We start from the raw sequence: 21,264 nt of genomic DNA, 5'->3' as shown, positions 1-21,264 counted from the left end.
TTACATATGTAATGTAATTTAGTGAGAAATAACGAAGAAAGATAAAGTGAAATAAATGCAATCTTAGTTTTAATATTTGTTCAAAATGAGGATAAGCAGTGGATGGGTGAATAGACACATTTAAAATATTTAAAAACAATTATTTTGACCTCACTAAAAATTATAAAAAAATAAAAAGCAAAAGCAGGTTCATTTGGCTAAATGACATATTTATAATAATACAATTCATAATAAGTTAAACTAATGATTAAAATAATGATTAAAATAATGAAATAAAATAACTCAAAAATATATACTCCTCTGTACTGTTTCAGTATTATTATAAAAAATAACCTTGTATAAAAAAATATTATATAAGTTTATTTTTCTAGCTTTCAGAATTGTATTTACTTCATTTTGTAAACGAGTAATTCTGTATTTCTATTTGCAGAGTAAAACTAAATTGGAGTTTGTTTCCTAAGACCTATTTACTCTTCTTTCAACTTGATGGTCATGACCCAAGAACATACATTTCTTTTGTACCATGACTGAGACTCATTCTAAGAATGGTTCAGGTGTTATTGAAGGGCAAAATCAGAGGGGCTAAGGACAATTACAGGAGAAAGCTGGAATGGAAACTCCAGCTTGGTGTGGAGCGGCATGAAGACAATCGCTGGATTCAGTCCATTCAACAGCAGAGGAGCTGGGAGCAGTGAGGACAGAGCCAATGAGTTGAATGTGTTTTTCAGCAGATTTGACACTGCAGTGAATGCTCTCCCCCCTAGTGACTTACCTGTAGTCAGCCTGCAATCCACAGTCACGTCACTCTCTTCCACCTCTGTGGAAGTCCTGACACCCCTTCCCCCCTTTGTCACTTTCACTCATGACCAGGTTCAGAGACAAATGAGAAGTCTCCACTCAGGGAAGTTTGTTGGTCCAGACAGGGTGTGGTCCTATGTCCTCATGGCCTGTGTCCCCAGGTTTGTGGAGTATTTCATAAACTGTTCATAATGAATCTAAGTCTTTGGAGGGTCCTAGTGGTGTGGACGATGTCATGTCTCATTCCTGTACCAAAGACACCATGTCCCAATGGCCCCCAAGGTTACAGGCCTGTGGCACTGACCTTCCATGTCATGAAAACCCTGGAAAGACTCATCCTTTCCTGTCTCCAACCTATTGTCAGGCCACGTCAGGATACTTTTCAGTTCTTATACCAGCCTCGCCTCAGAGCTGAGGATGCCATCATCTACCAGCTCAGTTCTGTCTATGCACATATGGACCAGCCGGCAAGCACTATAGCCCCTTTTCCATTAGTACCTACTCAATTGACTCAGCATGGTTTGCAGGGTTTTCCATTAGGTCATAGTACCTGGTACCAGGTACCTTTTTAGTACCTGCTTGCCTGAGTTTCAAAGCAATCCGAGCAGGTACTAAAATGTGACATCGTCAGACTGCGTGCCACCGATTGGCTGTTCAGTAGCATCTCTCAATGAGTCATGAGGTCATAAGGTCAATGCTGGACAGTACCTCCCACCCACTCCATGACGTGCTGGCCAATCACAGAAGCATGTTCAGTGAGAGATGAAGAATACCCAAATCCATAACTGAACCACACAGGAAATCAGTGCTGCCTGATGTGGCTATACAACTCCTCCGTCTAATGCATAATACACAGTGCAATAGTCACACCCCTTTTGCACATGTACAGTGAAAATGAGAAATAACAAATGATAAAGTTTTACAGTATACAGTTTAGAGTAAAATGTCCATCATATATTTATCTTTTTTTGTAACTTTATTATACTGTTTTATTTAATTTAATCAGTTACTGTACTGTCTTGGAGCAGCTGCAACCACATCATTTCCTAAGGGATTCATAAAATATTCCGATTCCAATTTTTACAGCTGCAGTCTATGATACCAAGTGGCTCATCCCCAGATGTTAACGTGAATCAATTCTGCCTCACAGTGACCATGCCTTGAAATTACAGCCAAATAAAGGATAGGAGGCTCTACCAAAGCCATTCATCATCCCAATTCCAGCTTCTGCTGTCATAATAATAAATTATGTAAAATATGCAATCACCAAATATTTAGTTAATGTTAAAGCTGTGTAGATGGTGATAATATTTTCAACTCCTAAGAAAAGAGACAATTTAAATAAATACATTTAAAAAATGAAAAAATAGACACAAAACTCGTATCGTGTTGATGAGAAAAAAAACCACAATTATGTGTGCGATTATGTGTTCCACTCCAAACTCACTTCTACTAAACAATTTTTAAAGAATCACGGTGCCTTTTTTTAAATAGTTTTTGGCACGAGGATGCCAGCTTGCGCATACTTAATGTAGGTTTTTCTTTCAAGAGCAAGTTTGCAGTGTCCACAGGGAGCAGACGGTCAGAAGTTGAATTCATGTGTCCTTAGGCACGTCTAATTAACAAATAATGATTAAACTGCTCCAAACACAGAAAACGAGTTTGTTCCTTAAAATAATTACCAGAGCAAGGCCTATTATCACTTTAAAAAAGTTATTTTTTAAGTAATAATAAAGAAAGCTGTTAACAAAACAAAGCTCAACTCCAAATGTGCAATATAACTCTTCTTAATATTTATTCTTTTAGACTCAGGGGAAACGCTGATTTTTTTACAGCACGATTTGCATATCTCAACACATCCTGTGTACAACCACAAAACCATAACAGTATATGTTTTGTTTTTACACTGAGTGAAAAACAAGACAATTTTACAAGCATATTTCTTTACACTCAGCATACAGATAAATCTATACATATTCTCTCTCTTTTTAAACGTAATCTTTAGGCAAAATATACCGACAAACCATCAACAAAACATGCAACATCCAAAACATAAAGTTTTAGACAACTATTGAAGTTGAGTAGATTTTTTTTTCCCCTTTGTGTTGTTTCAGCAGTTTACGGGACGTAGTTGCACACATAGTCATTGGTTGACAGCACAGGTTTTGATTACACAGTCAACTTCCCTTTTACAGCTATAGACATGAATTGCTGTACAATTATATGTCTTTTGTGATTTTTTTTTCAACACTCACATGCTCAGACTTTGGACAATATAAACATTCAATCTTTGTAGAAAATAAACACTTTATGTACACATGTCAAACAACTTGAGTCACATTCACACCCCTCAGAACAACAACAAATGAATGGATTCACGATTACAGGCAACAGCTGATCTAAACAAACAGTATTTAGCTTGGGTGAAGTCTAATGAAACACAGGGGTTGAACAGTCAAGGCTGAGCATTGAGATAATATGTCTAATTTACTGTACTGTGTACACAAACTTTTTTAAGTACACTGAGAGCATGATGCAGTTTAGAGTGATATTTATCCCCCCCCCCACATTGTGCATTACGTTTAGGAACCCCAGTGTGTCTGCATGTTTTTTTCTTTTTCCACATAGATACAAAATGCACACCACAATATTTCCTGCCATCACATACACCATGACTCAGTTCATTTCAGTGCATAAACACAAAACACGTAATCCCGCATGTCATGATGGAACAAATGAGACAACGCAATAATAAAGTGCACAAGATCCATGTAGATGTTAACAGCCGTTAACGTCAATATATATTAAAATCAGTAAAAAAATCAGAGTATTTCATATTTTTCTTTCATCGATGTACAAATTAAAGTTATTTTCTTACAGTTATTTTAAGAACATATGTTCACAGGTAAAACATTTTAATTCCAAAAACACAAATGCATTCAAACGTATATGTTGCATAGAATTACTTCAAATGAAACAATGGATCTGGAATGTAAAAAAGAAATATAATTGTTAAGAATTTAAACATAAATCACGGTTGGCACAACAAAATAATTGTCAGCATTGAAAAATTAACCTTGTTTTCTCCCTCACTATACTCTCTTTTTTTGTTTGCTTGTTTGTTTTACTTGGTAATTATTATAGGCGATAAGTGACATCTTGCTCTAAGTGTGTTTGTAGTCTCCAGTGATATATTATAAATAGTTGCATTGGCTTTGTGATGTGCCTAAACACACTAACAGTAGTTCTGAGGGTCAATTTTTCATTCTGTACAGGTAAAGGTGACAAAACATTGTAAGACGAATACAGATAAATACATGGGTCACCTACTCACACCTTAGTACTGAGACTAGGCCCCATGCTTTTATTTGATCCTATACATCACTGTGCGCCAGTGGGCCTGAGTGTTTTGGTTGCAGGCAGTGAAAGAGGCTGGTTCAATGTGTTGTAATGGGAGTCACTGACACAAAATAGTTAAGTGTTTTACAGTACAACCAGACACACAAAAGAACCTTGACGTTTGAATGGTAAAGCATTTTTTTTTCTTCCTTTTGAAATAATTTTCTGGGAAAACTCAGACCAGAGGGACTTACTAACACAGAGATAGCAGGGCTGTCATACTGAAGTAATGACAGTTGCAGATCTACAGAGGATTTTGACACATATCGTATGAATTACATGTCTGACGATGGACTACACAGAAGGAAATATTAGCAAAATCTGAGCCACTATAACAATCTTAAAGCAAAATGTTGTACACTTGAGACGGATGTGTGAAACTCACCTTCCACAGTTGTAACATTCAACACAGCAGATGCTGTTCATTGTTAATTTAAATTTTAATTCTAATCTTTCCTAACAATATCATGCTAGTAAAATAGTAATCAGCCACTAGAGGTTGTCATTGACCTTGGATTTTATTTGTATTCTGTCACAGCCCTGTTCGATATAGTGGTGCATTAGTGTGATCAGAGAACCAAGGGAGCTACTGAACATGATTATTAACATCCTTGAGCTCACATAGGTCCACATTCACATAATAGTTATTGTGACTGCCTACACCATAGATTACTGGATTGTCAGTGCGCCACTCACAGCCTCAATCTAACAAGTCTGTGTATCTGTACCATATTATATATATTTGTATATATAATCTAGTGACAAGAGAACAACTCTTATACTGTATATTATATTTAGATATATTCTGCATCTGATATCTGTGTATACTATATAAACGTCACACTGTACAATGTGATTCTCTGATATGCTCTTATATTTGCATGTGGGATATCTACAATCAGAAGTGCTGTACATTTAATCCTAATCCCACAGCAAAGGTCAACTGTCTGACTCAGGCCTACATAAGCTCTTTATTGTGTTTTTTTTTCCTTTTTCAATGAAACTGAAAGAATATTGTACAAAAAATGTATGCATTTCTTCATCAGTTAATATTCCAAGACCACTTAAATCCACACACATCACGATCGTAGCACAACCACGTCTCTCATATGAAGGAAATAAAATGAATTCCATGATTCTGTTTTTCATCTTTCCCTTTGTTAGATATGTTTGTTCAGTAGTGCAGAATCACATCTCGGCGTCTCATGTGGATTATGGAAATAGAACTGTGGTAAGAAAGACGTCACTGCCCTCAAAGCCATATTGCTGCTGAGTCTCTACCAGTGCCAGCTTTTTATGTTTGCATGTTAAATCCAAAACCAGCAGAGACTTGAAATGGGAAATGTGCTGGCAGTGTTGGACTGATATAATTGCAATGTTAGTAGCACGTAATAAACCTTTATTTTATGATTTATAAACCGAAGCAACAAATTAAAGGAATTTGTTTTCTTTGCTCTTATTCTCATTCTCTTATTCATTTTTTTTGTCACATCTCTGAACTATGCACTTTGCATTTAGTGTTGGCTGATCTGCTGCATCTGGATCTTTTTGGTGTGGTGTTCAGGGGTTGGTCTGAGTGGAACTGACGAACAGCTTGTGCCAGCTGACCACTCTCTTCCTCATGTCCACCTTGTCAAGCCAGATGTAGGCTTCACCTATCAAGGTTTTCTTCATGAACTTCCCTCCATTAGACACCAAGAAAAGCTGGGAACGCATGAGAAAGACAAAAAGAATTTGTCAGTTAGTTATCTATATGTGCTTTGCCAGCTCAAAAAGTGCATGTTATTCAGTATAATTATTCATAGTTGCAAGCAGGTTGTTACAAGTATATCTATAAGTCTAAAAATGAATGCATTTTATAGACCTGGGAATTTTAGAGCCCATATTAGCTATTTACAGCAGAAGAAACAGCTTTTAACCATGTTGTGAGTACCAGAGGAAACTCTGCAACTTCCCTATGTTTGGAACACTACAAACACAGCCTGATGGCCGCACCTGCTGCCACACACCTCTGCAGTTGGGCTGTGTTATATATTGACGTGCTGATTGGGCCATACCAAGTGCAGCTCTTGCCACCCATAGGTGTGCATAGGTGACTTGTTTAGCCTTCTGCTGGGTATTTTTGATTTGAAGTAATTATTAAACTAAGTGTTGCTTTGTTTGTTTGGTGTTAGATGATTTGTTAGGATTTGTGTTCCCCTTATGTATCAGCCTGATCAGCCAGTATTTAAGTCCCCTTTGTTTCTTGCTGTTAGCTCAGTTTTGTTTGCTGAGTAGTTAATCTGGAGATATGTCAAGTTGCTGTTTTTGGATTGAGTTTTGTTCTATTCATTTGACTCCTTTTAAGGGCCCTGTATTATTAGTTCATTTTGTATTTTATTTTATTTTTTTTACAATTTTGGGGGGTAAATAAACCCACTTTTTTCTAAATACTCACTGTGTCCTCGTGCTTAACCAGCCTAGTCTCTCACACATCGCAACAAAAAAAAGTTGGGAAGAGTGTAAACTAGTCATCCACAACTGGTTGTGCTAATAAAATAAGATTATTTTTAAACAACACTCTCATATTATGGGATATTTGTGACTCCTTGTCAATACGCATAACAAATATTAGGGAAATCTATTTATGTTTTGTGTGTCTGAAAGAAAAAAACCCCAACAGAATATTGCCAAGTATATTGGATTTTTAAATCACCAAATATTGGTATCAGTCATAAATATCCTTTATTGTCCAGACTCTAACACAATCACGATTTACTAAGTTTTATTCACTCATCGTATTTGACAAGTAGCAGGGGTCTGAAAGTTATTTAGGTGCCTGTTGTACACTACCTGTATGGAGTGTCCAGTTGGGTTTAGGGGGAATCTGAAGGTCTCATTGAAAGAAGGCTCTCTATCATGTCGACAAATTCTCGTCTTCTTCTTAATGATCCTCTTCTGGGTGGCCACATTCACCACATACAACTTCACATACAGATCTGGATGCAAGTTGGATAAATAATAATATGAATTCATAAAAAGAGGACTATTGAGATTAAAAAAATCTAAATGCATGTACATCAGTACTGATTGGTTCCACACCTGGCAGGTGGTCTGGGCTTTTGAACTTGTAAGTGATGTTTCTGCACTGAAGGATCTCCAAGACCAGTTGGTCCCCTTCTGTTTTCACCTCCTTCTTGAGAGCAACCTTGATCTCCCCCATTACTTGTGTTTTACCAGCTAACACAAAACAGAAAGAGCAAAATCAAAATCACATCAGGGAATATATCGCCAAAGTTTCACGTGTATCTCACCAGTTCCACATGTCCTGAAATAATTAAGAATTTTACAAGACAAGCTGATTTAAACTTGGTAAATTAGTTGTCAGGCACCATGGAAATGACCTCCCGACCTTCATCATTGTAACAGCTGCCAGGCTATACCCTAAAATGACCCTCTGCTCTTTGTAACAAATTGAAACTAGAGAGGGAAGGGACATCGTGACACCTGAGCTACATGAAATGTAGATATAACAGCAGGTGGGATAGCATGGCAACCACTTCACTCAAGCCATGCAGTAATTTATTATTCGGGTTAATATTGTTCATTGACAATAAGCACTTAGCTGACAATTTGACCTCGTAACTTAATAATGACATTAGTAACACCATTTAGAGGCAGTTAATTAGGTGGCTTGGTTACAAAGAAATTGAAAAAAAAAACAAAAAACAACAAAACCGTCATTGCACAAAACACTCAACAGGGGGAGCCCTCTGACCAAGAAAGCAAACATTTGAAAACGTGACATTTCTAGAGCTTGCCTTCATTTTCTGCAGTCTCAAGTTGGTTTTTGTCTGTGCCATTAGGAATAGTCTTACCGCTGTGAGAAAAAACAAAAAACAAATGAATTTATGAACACTGTTTTATACATTTAAAAGAGTATAACATGACATATACATTAACAACCGTTAATGCATAATATGCTTGTGTGGAGCTACAAATAGTCTTACATCCGTGGCACTTGAAAAATGGCACTGTCCACTCCTGTGCCTGCTCCATCTTCACTATCCAGACCTCCATAAGCGTCTCCAACCAGGCTCGGGGCAGATAGTACCACTGACCCTGAAACATCACTCAGCCGTTGTCCTGGTCCTGTGGGTGGCAATACTGAGTGTGATACTGAGGAAATCAATCACTTGTTTTTTTTTCTTCAAAATAAATTACTTGCATAAAAAAACAAACAAACAGAGAATGTTAAATGACCCAGCTTTTACCACACATGCATGGATGCCCAAGACATGTGCTGTATGTAACAAAACACACAGCCAGCTATCACACATTGACAGAGGCACTCTCCATCACACATAACTTTGACAACTTTGACTAAGCATCACATAACAGGGCATCGCTGTAAATGTCAGCATCTCCTTGCATTTACGTAACAGTGCTGTGTAAAATCTCTGTAATACAAAGCAAATCCCTACATTAGAACTAAATGAAGGTCACTAAATTTAATGAAAAAAATATGATTAATTCACTGTAGGACATGGCATGGCAGTTTGTTCATACAATTAAATATTTTTTCTTGGCTCTGGCTGGTTTCTGCTATGCTTTTGCAGTAAGAAAGAACTTGGGAAAATATGTGAAGATTACTGTTGAAACTAGGGATGCCGGATACCGACACCGGTATCGGGTATTGGCCTCGATACCACATTTTCTAAAGTACTCGTACTTGTTAAAAGTCCCCGATACCGGGGACCGATACCACGGTCTGAGACCTGTCTATGTTTGAGCGGCATGTAAGGGGTTAATCACAGCCGCCGAGTGCCCGCCCCCAGGCCCCGAGTGCCCGCCCCCAGGCCCCGAGTGCCCGCCCCCAGGCCCCGAGTGCCCGTCCCAAGGCCCCGAGTGCCCGTCCCCAGGCCCCGGCTGCAGCTCAGAGCTGAGAGAAGGGCAGGCGAGACAAGTCAGCCGTGTGGAACTATTTCAAAGAGAACGAAGACACGAAAACAAAGGCGGACTGCAAATTGTGCTCAGCGAAATTGTCCAGAGGAGGCTCAAAAGGTAGCGCATTTAACACAAGTAATTTAATCAAGCACCAAAATCCCAACACGACAACGAGTACAAAGAGTTTACCCACGCTTATTTACCCATGCTTATTAGCACAGAGGAGCATAGCTGATGCTATAGCAGTGGGACAGAAAATAGTTGGGCATTTTAAACATTCCGCCTTAGCCTACTCCCGCCTCGAGAACATTCAGGGACAGCTCAACCAGCCAATAAAGAGACTGCAGCAGGACGTACAGACGCGCTGGAACAGCACGTATTACATGCTCCAGTCCCTCATTGAGCAAAAGCGAGGGCTGGGCGTGTCTGAGCATGAACTCCCTGACTATCTCACCGCTTACCAATGGGCTCTTATGGAGACAACTGTTGCCATCCTCGCCCCCATTGAGGGCTGTAATATGTTGCATACAACATAAATGTTCTTAATTCCAAACCAGTCCCTTGTTGTTGTTTTTTTTTTTTTTTTGTTAAATTATAGGACTAAAGCTATTACCTGTAAATTTAAATCATGTTTTTATTAAGTACTCGGTATCGGCGAGTACTGAAATGCAAGTACTCGTACTCGTACTCGTTTCCAAAAAAGTGGTATCGGTGCATCCCTAGTTGAAACACATTCGGTGACTTTCGGTGTATTTTTGAAAGATGATGTGTGACCACAATGTGTTTGAAGCACAGTCTGTTACTGAAATGCAATAATTAGTCATTCTGTTCCTAATGAAAACAAAATCATGTGATAATAAAAGCGACACAAAATAAATATATAAATAATGAAATAATATATAAAATGAATATGTGCATTTCCAGACATTCATAGTGCTACATACAGAAAATAATTACAACAGAAATATCAATATTTACACATTCATTTATTTGGAAGGCTTAGTCTTAATTATTTAATTATAATTATTATTATTAGTAGTAGTTTTTTTAGTTGTTGATTAATATGATTTATTTATATATTTATAGAGTACATTTTTCCTATGTTGCCTCACCTTCCCTTGACATTTCTGCTTCCCTCACGGTTAGCTGACAGCTTTACACTCACTGGCTGGTGAGTGCAGCGTGAACCTCCTGTTGACTTTTGAAACCTCTTGGTGTTTCTGTGTTTCCAGGTTTGACTGAGTCATTTGTTTTAGGTGGGAGGAATAGGGAAGGACTGTGCAGGGCGAGAAGACTGTGTGCCATACCTGTGTCTGCCTCTGTGTGTGCTTTTCTAGGGGTTAATTCTTGTGACACACACATGCACATACACAGCAATATTGCAGCTCCACAAAATATTCCGTGGCAAGGAAATAATAGCTAGGGAATCTACAGTTGCATGCGTATAAAAACCTCCAACAATGAGTTTACTTTCCTTTGTAAAGAAGTAGACCATTAGAATTCATTTTGAGGATATCACATTGAGGATTATACACAGGTAATGGATGTTGTTTAAGTCATGTTAACACAGTAGAACATACAACAACTAAGGGATTGCCATCCTAGCTTGGTTTCTGTACTGGGGTTGGAGATCTCCACACCGGGGTTCTGTAGAAACCATATGCTTGGGATTGGCACATGCACACTCCATGTAGAAACAGAGGGGTCTGGATTTCTAATTTAGCTAATAATACTAATACTACTAGTTAAAATAATCCATTAATTATGTTTGTAGTTTCTTAAACTATTATCCCATTTTATTAAATATTTAAGATTCCCAAAGAGAAAACCAAAATATTAAACTGGTGGAAAAATATCAGAAACAACACATAACAATTTAGTAAACTGAATGAGCCCCATCTCTAAAAATAAGATTTTAGAATTACATAGTGTATTAAATAGGATTTCACAGCAAGTTTATTTTTATTTGTGTACTTATTTGATCTTTTTATGTTTTTAAAATTCTTTATATGCCTTGATTTTTGTTTAACAGTTATATTAATGAGATAGATCACTGTGACTTTGTGCTGGCAGAAAAGCAAGATGAGATGAGCAGAAGGCAAGGTAAACTGTTAAGGAGATGAAGGCAGAGCAATTCAAGGCTTTATCAAACAATCTCTACAAAGCTTGCATGCAAGGGGAAAAGGTGCATTTCGAAGGTGGTTTATCAGGGGTAGGGGAAGGATTTACTTGGTTGCAGGCAGGATTGTTGCACGGCAGCTTCAGCAGCAGCAATTGCTATTCCAGCATCCTCAAGGTGGGCCTGAGTGACACTGCTCTTGCTTTGGCTTCGGGAGGGGCCATGGGAACGTAGTTGGCCGTCGGAGGAAGACTTGGAACTGCCTGGGCTACTGTGTGACTTTTCCAAAGGCATCATTTGCATGTCTAAAGGAATATTAAATGAATGGTTACAAGTGCCAAAGAGAAAACTGCAAAATACAGTGGCTTGCAAAAGTATTCAGCCCCCTTGAACTTTTCCACATTTTGTCACATTACAGCCAGTCTAGAGACTGAAATTCTTGTCCATTCTTCTTTGCAAAACAGCTCCACAACTGTCCTGTGATGGCCTCAGAGGTTGTCTAAGAGGTTATTGGGAGCAACAACACCATGAAGTCCAAAGAACACACCAGACAGGTCAGGGATAAGGTTATTGAGAAATTTAAAGCAGGCTTAGGCTACAAAAAGATTTCCGATGCCTTGAACATCCCACGGAGCACTGTTCAAGCGATCATTCAGAAATGGAAGGAGTATGGCACAACTGTAAACCTACCAGAGATCTACAGCTCAGGCGGGGGAATCTGTCCATAGGACAACTGTTAGTCGTGCACTGCACAAAGTTGGCCTTTATGGAAGAATGGCAAGAAGAAAGCCATTGTTAACAGAAAACCATAAGAAGTCCTGTTTGCAGTTTGCCACAAGCCATGTGGGGGACACAGCAAACATGTGGAAGAATGTGCTCTGGTCAGATGAGACCAAAATGGAACTTTTTGGCCAAAATGCAAAACGCTATGTGTGGCGGAAAACTAACACTGCACATCACTCTGAACACACCATCCTCACTGTCAAATATGGTGGTGGCAGCATCATGCTCTGGGGGTGCTTCTCTTCAGCAGGGACAGGGAAGCTGGTCAGAGTTGATGGGAAGATGGATGGAGCCAAATACAGGGCAATCTTGGAAGAAAACCTCTTGGAGTGTAACAGACTTGAGACTGGGGTGGAGGTTCACCTTCCAGCAGGACAACGACCCTAAACATAAAGCCAGGGCAACAATGGAATGGTTTAAAACAAAACATATCCATGTGTTCCATGAGGACACGAGAATCTGTGGCAAGATCTGAAACCTGCTGTTCAGAAACACTGTCCATCTAATCTGACTGAGCTGGAGTTGTTTTCCAAAGAAGAATGGGCAAGGATTTCAGTTGCTACATGTGCAAAGCTGGTAGAGACATACCCTAAAAGACTGGCAGCTGTAATTGCAGCAAAAGGTGGTTCTACAAAGTATTGACTCAGGGGGCTGAATAATTACGCACAGCCCACTTTTCAGTTATTTATTTGTAAAAAATGTTTGGAATCATGTATGATTTTTGTTCCATTTCTCACGTGTACACCACTTTGTATTGGTCTTTCATGTGGAATTCCAATAAAATGGATTCATGTTGGTGGCTGTGATGTGACAAAATGTGGAAAAGTTCAAAGGGCCAAATACTTTTGCAAGCCACTGTAAATAAACCAACCCCTCTCAGGTGCAAATGATATTTCACAGTCATCTCATTGTTCCATGCAGTACTGATATATATGTATTTACAGTGTTCAATGTATGGTTATGAATACCTGCCAAGAATATTAATATTATTTATTGCTTAAAACTACTTATATGGAATTAATTGATATTTAGCAATCATTAACTGTAAGAATGAAGTGATTCTTTACCTTTAGCTGGATCGGGAAAGATTCCATGGCTTCTGCTCTTGATTACAGAGTTTTTAGGTGAATCATGACTCCCATCTCCCTGCCCTGGTACTAGACCCTGACCCATTCCATACCCCTGTCCAGAACCTGAAATGTGGCCCTGGCCCTGGCCATGTCCCTGACTTGACCCAGACCCTGACGGTCCTTGGGAGGCATGGTGGGCTCTGCTGTGTTCAATGCTTTCACTCTGCTCTTTCAAAGGCAGCCAGCGAGGAGTATTGTCCAGCTGGGTGGTATTTGACAAGTCAATCAGTACCTGAGTGACAATAAGAGAAAATAAAAGAGAGAGAGAGTGAGACAGTATAAAATAAATAGGAATTTAATATGTATGGTTATAGAAGCCAAGTTTAAATTTGGTGTTTGTCTGACCTGAGAGTTAAGTTAAGAAACGCAGGTCCACCAGTAAAACAATAAAAATAAACCAACATAAAATAAAAATAAAATAGCAAAAACCACTTTAATGAGATAAATTGGTAAAAAAGAAAAAGAAAAAGTGAGCTAAATTTCACATTGTCAGATGGCAGACTCGGCTTCACAAGTCACTTACTTCTCCAAGGAAGTCATTGGAGGAGGACCTGTCATAGTCCCACACTGTCACCTCCAGCGTTTTTTTCTTCAGCTTCAAAGAAAGAAAAAATAAGTAAAGAGAGGGTCACAGATTATGGTGAGGCGTTGAGGCGATCGTGCGAGGGAACAAAATGCGTGAGGTGTGAGCTTGTTTGTCTGTGTGAATGTGGGTGGATGAAGCACAAAAGAAACGAGCTCGTGTACACTGAATGAGTCGTGCCTAAATGAGTGCAGCCATGAATGCTAATGAGGGGGGGTAATTTAATCAGCAAGGAAATCACGGGTTGTTAAATGCATGTGTGTAAATACGTGGACGTGTATAGAAACACTCTGAAGCATGTTGGAGGACATAACATATACAGATATACTTATATAAGTATGCACTGCAGATTTTTTTTTAAGGCTGCGGTAAGACGATGGTGGTGTCTGTCACAAACAACACGAGCAAACACAGATGGCTAAGAATAAACACAAGCAACCACATATACCTCTAGCAGTCACAGATGAGCACACATGGGCATGATTACCTAACACTCTTCTATTACTCTTTTTGCTAAAAAGGTATGCAGTTAAAGTGTCTGTTTTGACACTGTAAGAGCAAGAATGTCGGTTGTTAACTTGAGGTTTGCTAGTGCTGATAAGAGGCTGCATAGAGGATACTGAAAACAGCCCGAGGGAGAGAGCATGAGGACAGAATTCTAAGTGTCGTATAAGACGCTGAGGCTTCCACATTGCCCAAAGTGGATCACAACAAGTACAGTTACTGTGGGAAGATGTTTGTGTGCATGTGCGTTTTAGTGTGGGACAGGAAGAGAGGGTCTACACAGTACCTGCTCTAGATGAATGTTCTTGTAGATGACAGTCTGATTCCATTCTGGGTTCATGGTCTTCTGGGCATACTTGGTCCTTCTCTTGTTATCAGCACTGATAATTCATGACATTCAGAATGATTGGTGGTTAATAATACATTATTAAAAATCTCTCCACTGCTTGATCCCATGGCAACATTCACAAAACTGCAATGCTCAGTAAATGGGCTGAATAGATGCTGCTTGGAAAATGGTCAATATCCTTATTTGGAGGCATCAGAAAGATCGCAAACAAACTGAAATATTTTTGTTAATTGTCTGCTCTGAGTAAGATGCTTTTAATTTTTTTTTTCAAATGAGTACAGAGATAGAAGCTGAGGAGAGTTCAAAGTCAGAGGCATGGAGAGAAAATGTAATGGCAGAAGTGCTCTTAAACACTGTGAAATAGAGCCGATAATTGGACGAACAACAAAGGCCACAATAAAAGGATGGAAAACCACTTTGGATGGGTAAATTACACAAATAAAAACATAACACCAACTAAAAACAAAGATCAGCACCACACTACCTTGCATTCTGGACAACCATGACTTGGCTGAGGGAGTCCAGAAGAGGAAGAGGAGGGCATATATCACAAACAAGAAAAGCAAAAACACAAAATAACAGTCAGAGAAGCTCAAAGAGCTCAAAGAAAAGGCAGTAAAGGATAGAGAGCTGAGGCAATCAATATTCTGTTGAGGGTAAATCACTGTTTTTGTGCCTACACAGTAGATATGACTCAAGACCAAAAAGCCTCACGGTGATTACTGGCTCACAGGTGAATGAGAAATTCACTACTCTGACCTTTTGTTGAGACACTGCGGCTGTGAACTCTTTTGCTAATGTCAGACAGATGCATTTCAAATATATTCTTACAATAAAGCAGCAGTACAAAGGTGCTCTCAACGAGCGTACATCTTTAACCTATACAGCGTGTAGGTTGAGGGAGAGAGCGCATAATCTAATAAACAGGCCTGATGGAGGCATTATCTAAGAGCAGATATTGTTACAAGGGAGATAATGGCTGCATCGATCCTCTCTCTTGCTATTCACAAGCTCTTAGGAAGACAGTGGAGTCGACACTGATAAGGAGTCTCACCTAGGGACAAAACCAAAGCACTCACTTTAGCCAAAAGTAGAAAGAGTAAGAACATGAGGTTGACCATGTGGACTCCCTGTTGCCAGCTAATTTGATACATTATAATGCAGCAATTTGGCAAAAGGCCACCTCTTACAGCTTCATGTAAAGTCTAACACAACTCACTTTATTTATTTATAGACTAAAGCAAATCGAATCAAATTACTGCAGAAATGACTGCCTCATATCATCATGTCCTGTACCATTCTCTCACACAAACGTTAGTCAGTGGGATACAGCAAAGTCAGTACAAAGTCAGGAAAAAAAAATCAGGGAGAGAGAAAACAAAACAGACACAAAGGCAGAAAAGCAGACACAGAACACATATTAGTTAGCACTAAAATACTAAAAGCTCACCCTCTCCCAGGTAAAAGGTAGACTTTCACAAAAGGGTCAGAGTAGCCATCATTATCCCTTGGGGCCAGGTTTCTAGCTTGCAGGACGTGGACAATAAGATTTCCTAGATTTCTGTCATAGTTGATCTGGAGCTGTTTGAAACACAGTGTAGAGGAGGCTCTATGAGAGAAACTACAGGGCTCCATCTTTATGTTGTTGGGGGAAAATAGTGATATTCTCTTAATGTTTGTTTGCATGTGTGTGTGTTTTAACCTGAATTTCTCCTGTGATGGGATGAGGCATCTTCATCATCTCTGTTTGCTAAAAAACAAATAGAACAAAAACAGAGAGGTCAGGAGGTGGAGTGGTTCTAGATTGATCGTTTAATGATTTGGCAAACAAATTTGTCTGGCCCACAATAACAGACTTTAGCCATTAACCTGGGATTAAGTTGCAGTATATATTAATAGAGTACTGGTGAAAGAGGTGCCCTTGTAGAATAGATAGATAGAACATTTTTCATTGAACGTATGCACGTTGTGGGGGACACTGACTATCTGATCGGTGTGTTAGAATGGAAAGTCTGTCAGTGTAGTGTGGCACCATTAATTAGTTTAGTCAGACATCTCGTGTTCAAAATGAGTTCTTTATTGCAGACTGCGAATTTGGGGTTTGATAGGTAATTATCCCCCTTGACCCTACATGCGGATGCTAGGATGGTCGAAGCAGCCAGCTGCTCTGCGCAGAGGGAGAGACGAGAAACCCAGACTCTTAAATAGAATGCCCAGATGAGAGGTTGTGTTTGGTATATGATTTAAGGAGAATGTTTCATTCGTCTGATGCAGTGCAGCTCGAGTTGCCTGGCTGAACTTGCCTGCGGTCTTCACTTCATTTATTTAAAGCAAACACATTTCACAGAAATGTCAACAAAAGACTAATTTGAATAAGAATGTGTGTGAGGTAAGACACTAAAAAGAATTTTAATGGATGAAATCCATTACCTTGTGTCGCTGCTTCTTGCTTATTGCAGGGGATGCAGGCTGGCCAGGGCTTGGCACCCCACTGGAGGCAGCCGATCCAGTACCAGAGTGGAGGAGGGCAGAGCGCTCTAGCGCAGACAGGACCCCCAATCCCCCAGCTCCTACTCCAACGATACCAGGTGCCTGCTGCTGGGACACCTTCTGCAATTCTGCAGCTAACTGCTTAGGATCCACGCCGGGGGAACGCTGTCCACCTACAGAGACGAGTGTATATAGTGACTCACATTTTATTTATGTCAAACATGTACACAGGCGCATGCACGCATGCAGACGTAGCAACAAATTCTCGTACATACCAGCCTTAAGCTGGACATGGTGCTCCAGGGCTTGTGGGTGCTCAGGGTCAGACAGCATGTTTAGGTCGCTGTTTGGATCCATACAGGAAATTTATAATGGAATAACAACCAGTGCGTTGTAGGAGTAATCAGTCACAGAGTGGATATTTGGCAGATGAAGGGGTGTGGGACGAACAGAAGGGGAAGGAAAGACGAGAGAAGGTGTTCATGGCTGCAGAGTCACCATTTTGTGACTAAACATGTAGGAGTTTCAGTGGGATAGAGGGATAAATGGTGACAGATGTTACTCACAGTCTCACGCAAAGCTCCGCCTCTGCACATGTCTGGCCCATAATAGACTGCACTTCCTCATAAGTCTTTCCCGTTAGAGGGACTCCATTCCACTCCAACACCTGCATTCCTGTAATACGATGAAGGCCAGCATGCAAAATGAGTGACTACCCCTCATCTCTATACATGAAACGTGTTAGAACAGAGAGTGCAGTTTTCATGCTCACAGAACAATAGTAATAGCAAACAGCTCTGCAACTGAATTAACTCTGTCTTCATTCTTCTTTATTCTCAGTTGGGTTTATGCATTGGCTTTGTTACATTGTTGGAACAACACCCAGCACAAAAGCAAGAAAGAAGAGCTTTGCCGATGATTATATTAGATGTTTTGTTTCTCACAAAGAATAATGTAGAAAAAATAGCATATTAGAAGTAAAAACACAGCAACAGCACAAGAAATAACCACTAATATGTGCATATTTATGATGTAATACACAAAACAAATCACAGCAAACTCAATTTTTCCACCCAGGGCCAAAGAAATATGAGGCCTCACTTACACAACTGAAACCTGGTCTTCAGATTAGACTTCTGCTTACGAAGCAACTCACCAGCTGCTGTGACAATAAAGGCTCACATTAATAAGTGTGTATCCTCATGCATGAGCCAGTATTTCTTGTTAGATTATTCCCTCTGTTCTCTGTGTATAATCTGTATCCTCCCCCACTTTATTTCACACTGCACCTAAAGGCATGTTCTGCTGCCAGTGTCTTTCAACAGAACATAAACATATGCATAGCATACAGCACACGCTTGAAAGTAAACCAGCCAACCTACTGTCTTGCCTATTTAAAAAAAATATATTTTCTTGTTCAGCAAGACAAAAAGGGAGTAAGCTATATCAGAATTAAATGTAATAAGAAGCTAGAACCAATTATCTCATTAAAACTACTGGTGGAACTGCAATCAGTACTCAGGTGCTTCTCTTTCTAAACAAAGATTAGAGCATCAATTATTTGAAATTCCAGAAACTACAAGAACAAATTGAGCAGGGATTGTTGCATGGTAATTCACTGTGTGTGCGTGTTTATCTGTGCTTGTCTGTCTATCTGTATCTGTATGTTTACAGGGACGCTAAATATAGTCTAATGACTAACACAGCCCACTGATGTGGAGGGTGTGTTTGCGCATGATGTGTTGAGGAAAGACACATGACAAACCAACACAGAGTAGGCTACAGCCGCCTGTCACAACTCCATCTGGAGTGATTTAGGCATGAATTCTTACTGAAGGCATAAATGGCCCTAAAATCATCAACACTTAAAAAGCACTGTGATCATGACTCTCCTGAGCCTTGAGAATCTTTTTCATTCTGCTCTTACCCTCCACAACTTTCCCCGTTTGTTCTGCCACCCCACCAGGGATGACCTTGGCAATGTACGCTCCGATCTCTCCACGACTCCCTGGAATCTCCTTACCACCTACCACACGGATGCCAAGTCCATTACCTAAACGGTAAAAATAGGGATACAAATCCTAATTACAAAAACAGAAATAGACAATCTTTGTGAGTTTTATCGTTGCATGATAACTGTATGTCTGCATTTTGTAATAGTTTTATACCTGACACACTGGAGTCCTTCATGTCTCTCCTAAGCTTGATGCGAGTGTGAGGGAAGACATAAGGCACGAGTTTCATCTGAAAATTCACAGCATTAAAAGAAGCATGTTTGTAAGCAGAAAACATTCCAGGTTTATATATTAAAACCGAAAATAAACATGGAGGGGAAAAAAAAGGATCAAGCTGAATATTATTAGCTTGAATCGCACCTGTCTCCTGTCTGACACACTCCCGCTCTGAGGATGCCCTTCTCTTGGCTTATCAAACCAATCTGTGTCCTCTCTTCTCAGGTGGTAGGCTAGACAAGGAAAGGATCACATTAAAATCTATGCACACAAATAGGGACTAGAAGCTTTCAGCATAGAATCAAGCAATCTCTTTTTTTGTATTTAAGAATAATTGTCACACATCCACCCAGATTTTCTAAAAGGCAGGAAGATCTCTGATCTGTCCTGACTGGATAGGTGAAAGCAAAGAAACAGAAACTCTGCTCCATCCTATCCACAAGTGTGAGATCAGATGGCTACTACAAATACTAAATGGAATATGAATAATTTCAAATTTGATAAAAATTGATATGCTTTAAATGTATAGAACGTTTTATTTTCTTTGTATTATTTTACAGCACTGTGTACTGGAAATCTCCCCCAAACCATCATCATTTATAAGTAACAACTGGAAGATACTGACAGTCTTGTGCTCTATTTTACCATCACAATTCTAAATCGTACCTTTAAGAGCAAAAAGCTATAGTAATATCTCAACTTTGAAATGCTGTTTTGGTGTTAAATGTAAAAGAATCCAAACAAGGATAGAATTTTCTATGTATTGGCGAGCCAAGCCCACAAACAGAAAATAGACTGCTACATATCTTGTAAATATCTTGAAAGCATTAGATCTTGAACATATGAGGAATCGGTATATGGTGGCAGCATTGGTTTTCAGAATTCTATAGAAGATCTTAAAATACTGTGAATCTGCATGTTTTTGGCAACACTTATGCACAACACACATTTATTTTAGTGCATGGACATGAATACTGGAAATGGGTCTGATATGTTTACAAAACCACAGTGCAAACATTCCTGAATGACACATAAATAAAGTCTCTGCAGTGTATAACACATAAAAGATATCGAGTGTCATTAAGATGGGGTTCATACCAGCATGGAACTGACATGTCAACTACAAGAGAGTCACTAAATGATATGTATTGTATACGATTGTGAGGTGGGTCATTCCAGAATGAATCTGGTATGTTTACAAACTCAGCCAGAGGAGTGAACCATTCATGATATGCGGCATGGAGGCATACAGTCTCTAAGTAACTACATGAGAATTGCGATGCCGTCTCACCTTCTATATTCCAGTTTGGGCCTCCAGCTGTGGTACAAAGTTATATGTTTTTTTAAGAAATTTGTTCAACATATGTTCATTGTTCTATCAAGCTACAGGAAGTAGAGTGCTAAGACTAAGATTTGTACTGCAAGTAGGCTAAAATTCAGCACATGCACTAAAAGCAATAGTAAGAGATGCATGCTTTACTGCATTTACTAGCCTGACAGACAGATCACAAATTTAAGCAGAAGCACTATGAAAAACCCCCCAAACAAAACATATAAGATGTTTCTTTAGGAGGGAAAGCCATATCAAGATTGAGCCACATTATCACGAGAGGCAGTAACTTTAACTATGCTGTAAGATACTCTACCGTGTCTGATACTTTCATGAAAGATTCTGGCATCATCTCTGTTCAAAGCCAACATGGACTCACTTTGTGCTGCAATTGAGGCAGATGAACACTTTTACGTAAGGTCAAGACAAATGCTTCTGTCTCAACAAAAATGTGTTTACATTGATTCCTCATAATTGGCCTTGAAACAAAGCTATGGTTGCTGAAGATATTCTTGTTCGTTGGCACTGTCTGACAATTACATCAGACCCTGTGCTTTTTAATGCTACTTCATATACAAGATACTTACCAAATGAAAGATAAATAATTATAAAGGCACTGGAT

The 21,264-nt window shown here is 39.3% G+C and overlaps 1 protein-coding gene across 6 annotated transcripts in view; it reads right to left on the bottom strand.

Annotated features, from left to right (window-relative positions):
• Window positions 1-2,569: 2,569 nt before the first annotated feature.
• pclob (piccolo presynaptic cytomatrix protein b) overlaps window positions 2,570-21,264 on the bottom strand; it is a 63,865-nt gene continuing 45,170 nt past the window's right edge. For 3 of the 6 annotated variants that reach the window (XM_085164489.1, XM_085164495.1, XM_085164490.1), the window contains 20 exons: window positions 20,959-21,027; window positions 20,604-20,630; window positions 19,457-19,545; window positions 19,250-19,325; window positions 19,009-19,134; window positions 17,648-17,756; window positions 17,357-17,424; window positions 17,022-17,254; window positions 16,294-16,341; window positions 16,042-16,172; window positions 15,076-15,102; window positions 14,529-14,622; window positions 13,679-13,750; window positions 13,093-13,387; window positions 11,353-11,547; window positions 8,187-8,328; window positions 7,998-8,056; window positions 7,279-7,416; window positions 7,030-7,175; window positions 2,570-5,901 (listed from right to left, as the gene is read on the bottom strand). In XM_085164489.1, the coding sequence (XP_085020615.1) occupies window positions 5,758-5,901; window positions 7,030-7,175; window positions 7,279-7,416; window positions 7,998-8,056; window positions 8,187-8,328; window positions 11,353-11,547; window positions 13,093-13,387; window positions 13,679-13,750; window positions 14,529-14,622; window positions 15,076-15,102; window positions 16,042-16,172; window positions 16,294-16,341; window positions 17,022-17,254; window positions 17,357-17,424; window positions 17,648-17,756; window positions 19,009-19,134; window positions 19,250-19,325; window positions 19,457-19,545; window positions 20,604-20,630; window positions 20,959-21,027 (2,288 nt within the window). In that variant the 3' untranslated portion in view covers window positions 2,570-5,757. The remainder of the gene's footprint in view (window positions 5,902-7,029; window positions 7,176-7,278; window positions 7,417-7,997; window positions 8,057-8,186; window positions 8,329-11,352; window positions 11,548-13,092; window positions 13,388-13,678; window positions 13,751-14,528; window positions 14,623-15,075; window positions 15,103-16,041; window positions 16,173-16,293; window positions 16,342-17,021; window positions 17,255-17,356; window positions 17,425-17,647; window positions 17,757-19,008; window positions 19,135-19,249; window positions 19,326-19,456; window positions 19,546-20,603; window positions 20,631-20,958; window positions 21,028-21,264) is intronic. The other 3 variants (XM_085164492.1, XM_085164493.1, XM_085164494.1) reach the window with 3 other exon arrangements.

The sequence above is a fragment of the Neolamprologus multifasciatus genome, chromosome 7 (assembly GCF_963576455.1).
Source record: "Neolamprologus multifasciatus chromosome 7, fNeoMul1.2, whole genome shotgun sequence".
NCBI lineage: Eukaryota > Metazoa > Chordata > Actinopteri > Cichliformes > Cichlidae > Neolamprologus > Neolamprologus multifasciatus.
This window is presented reverse-complemented; position numbering and strand designations above follow the sequence as displayed.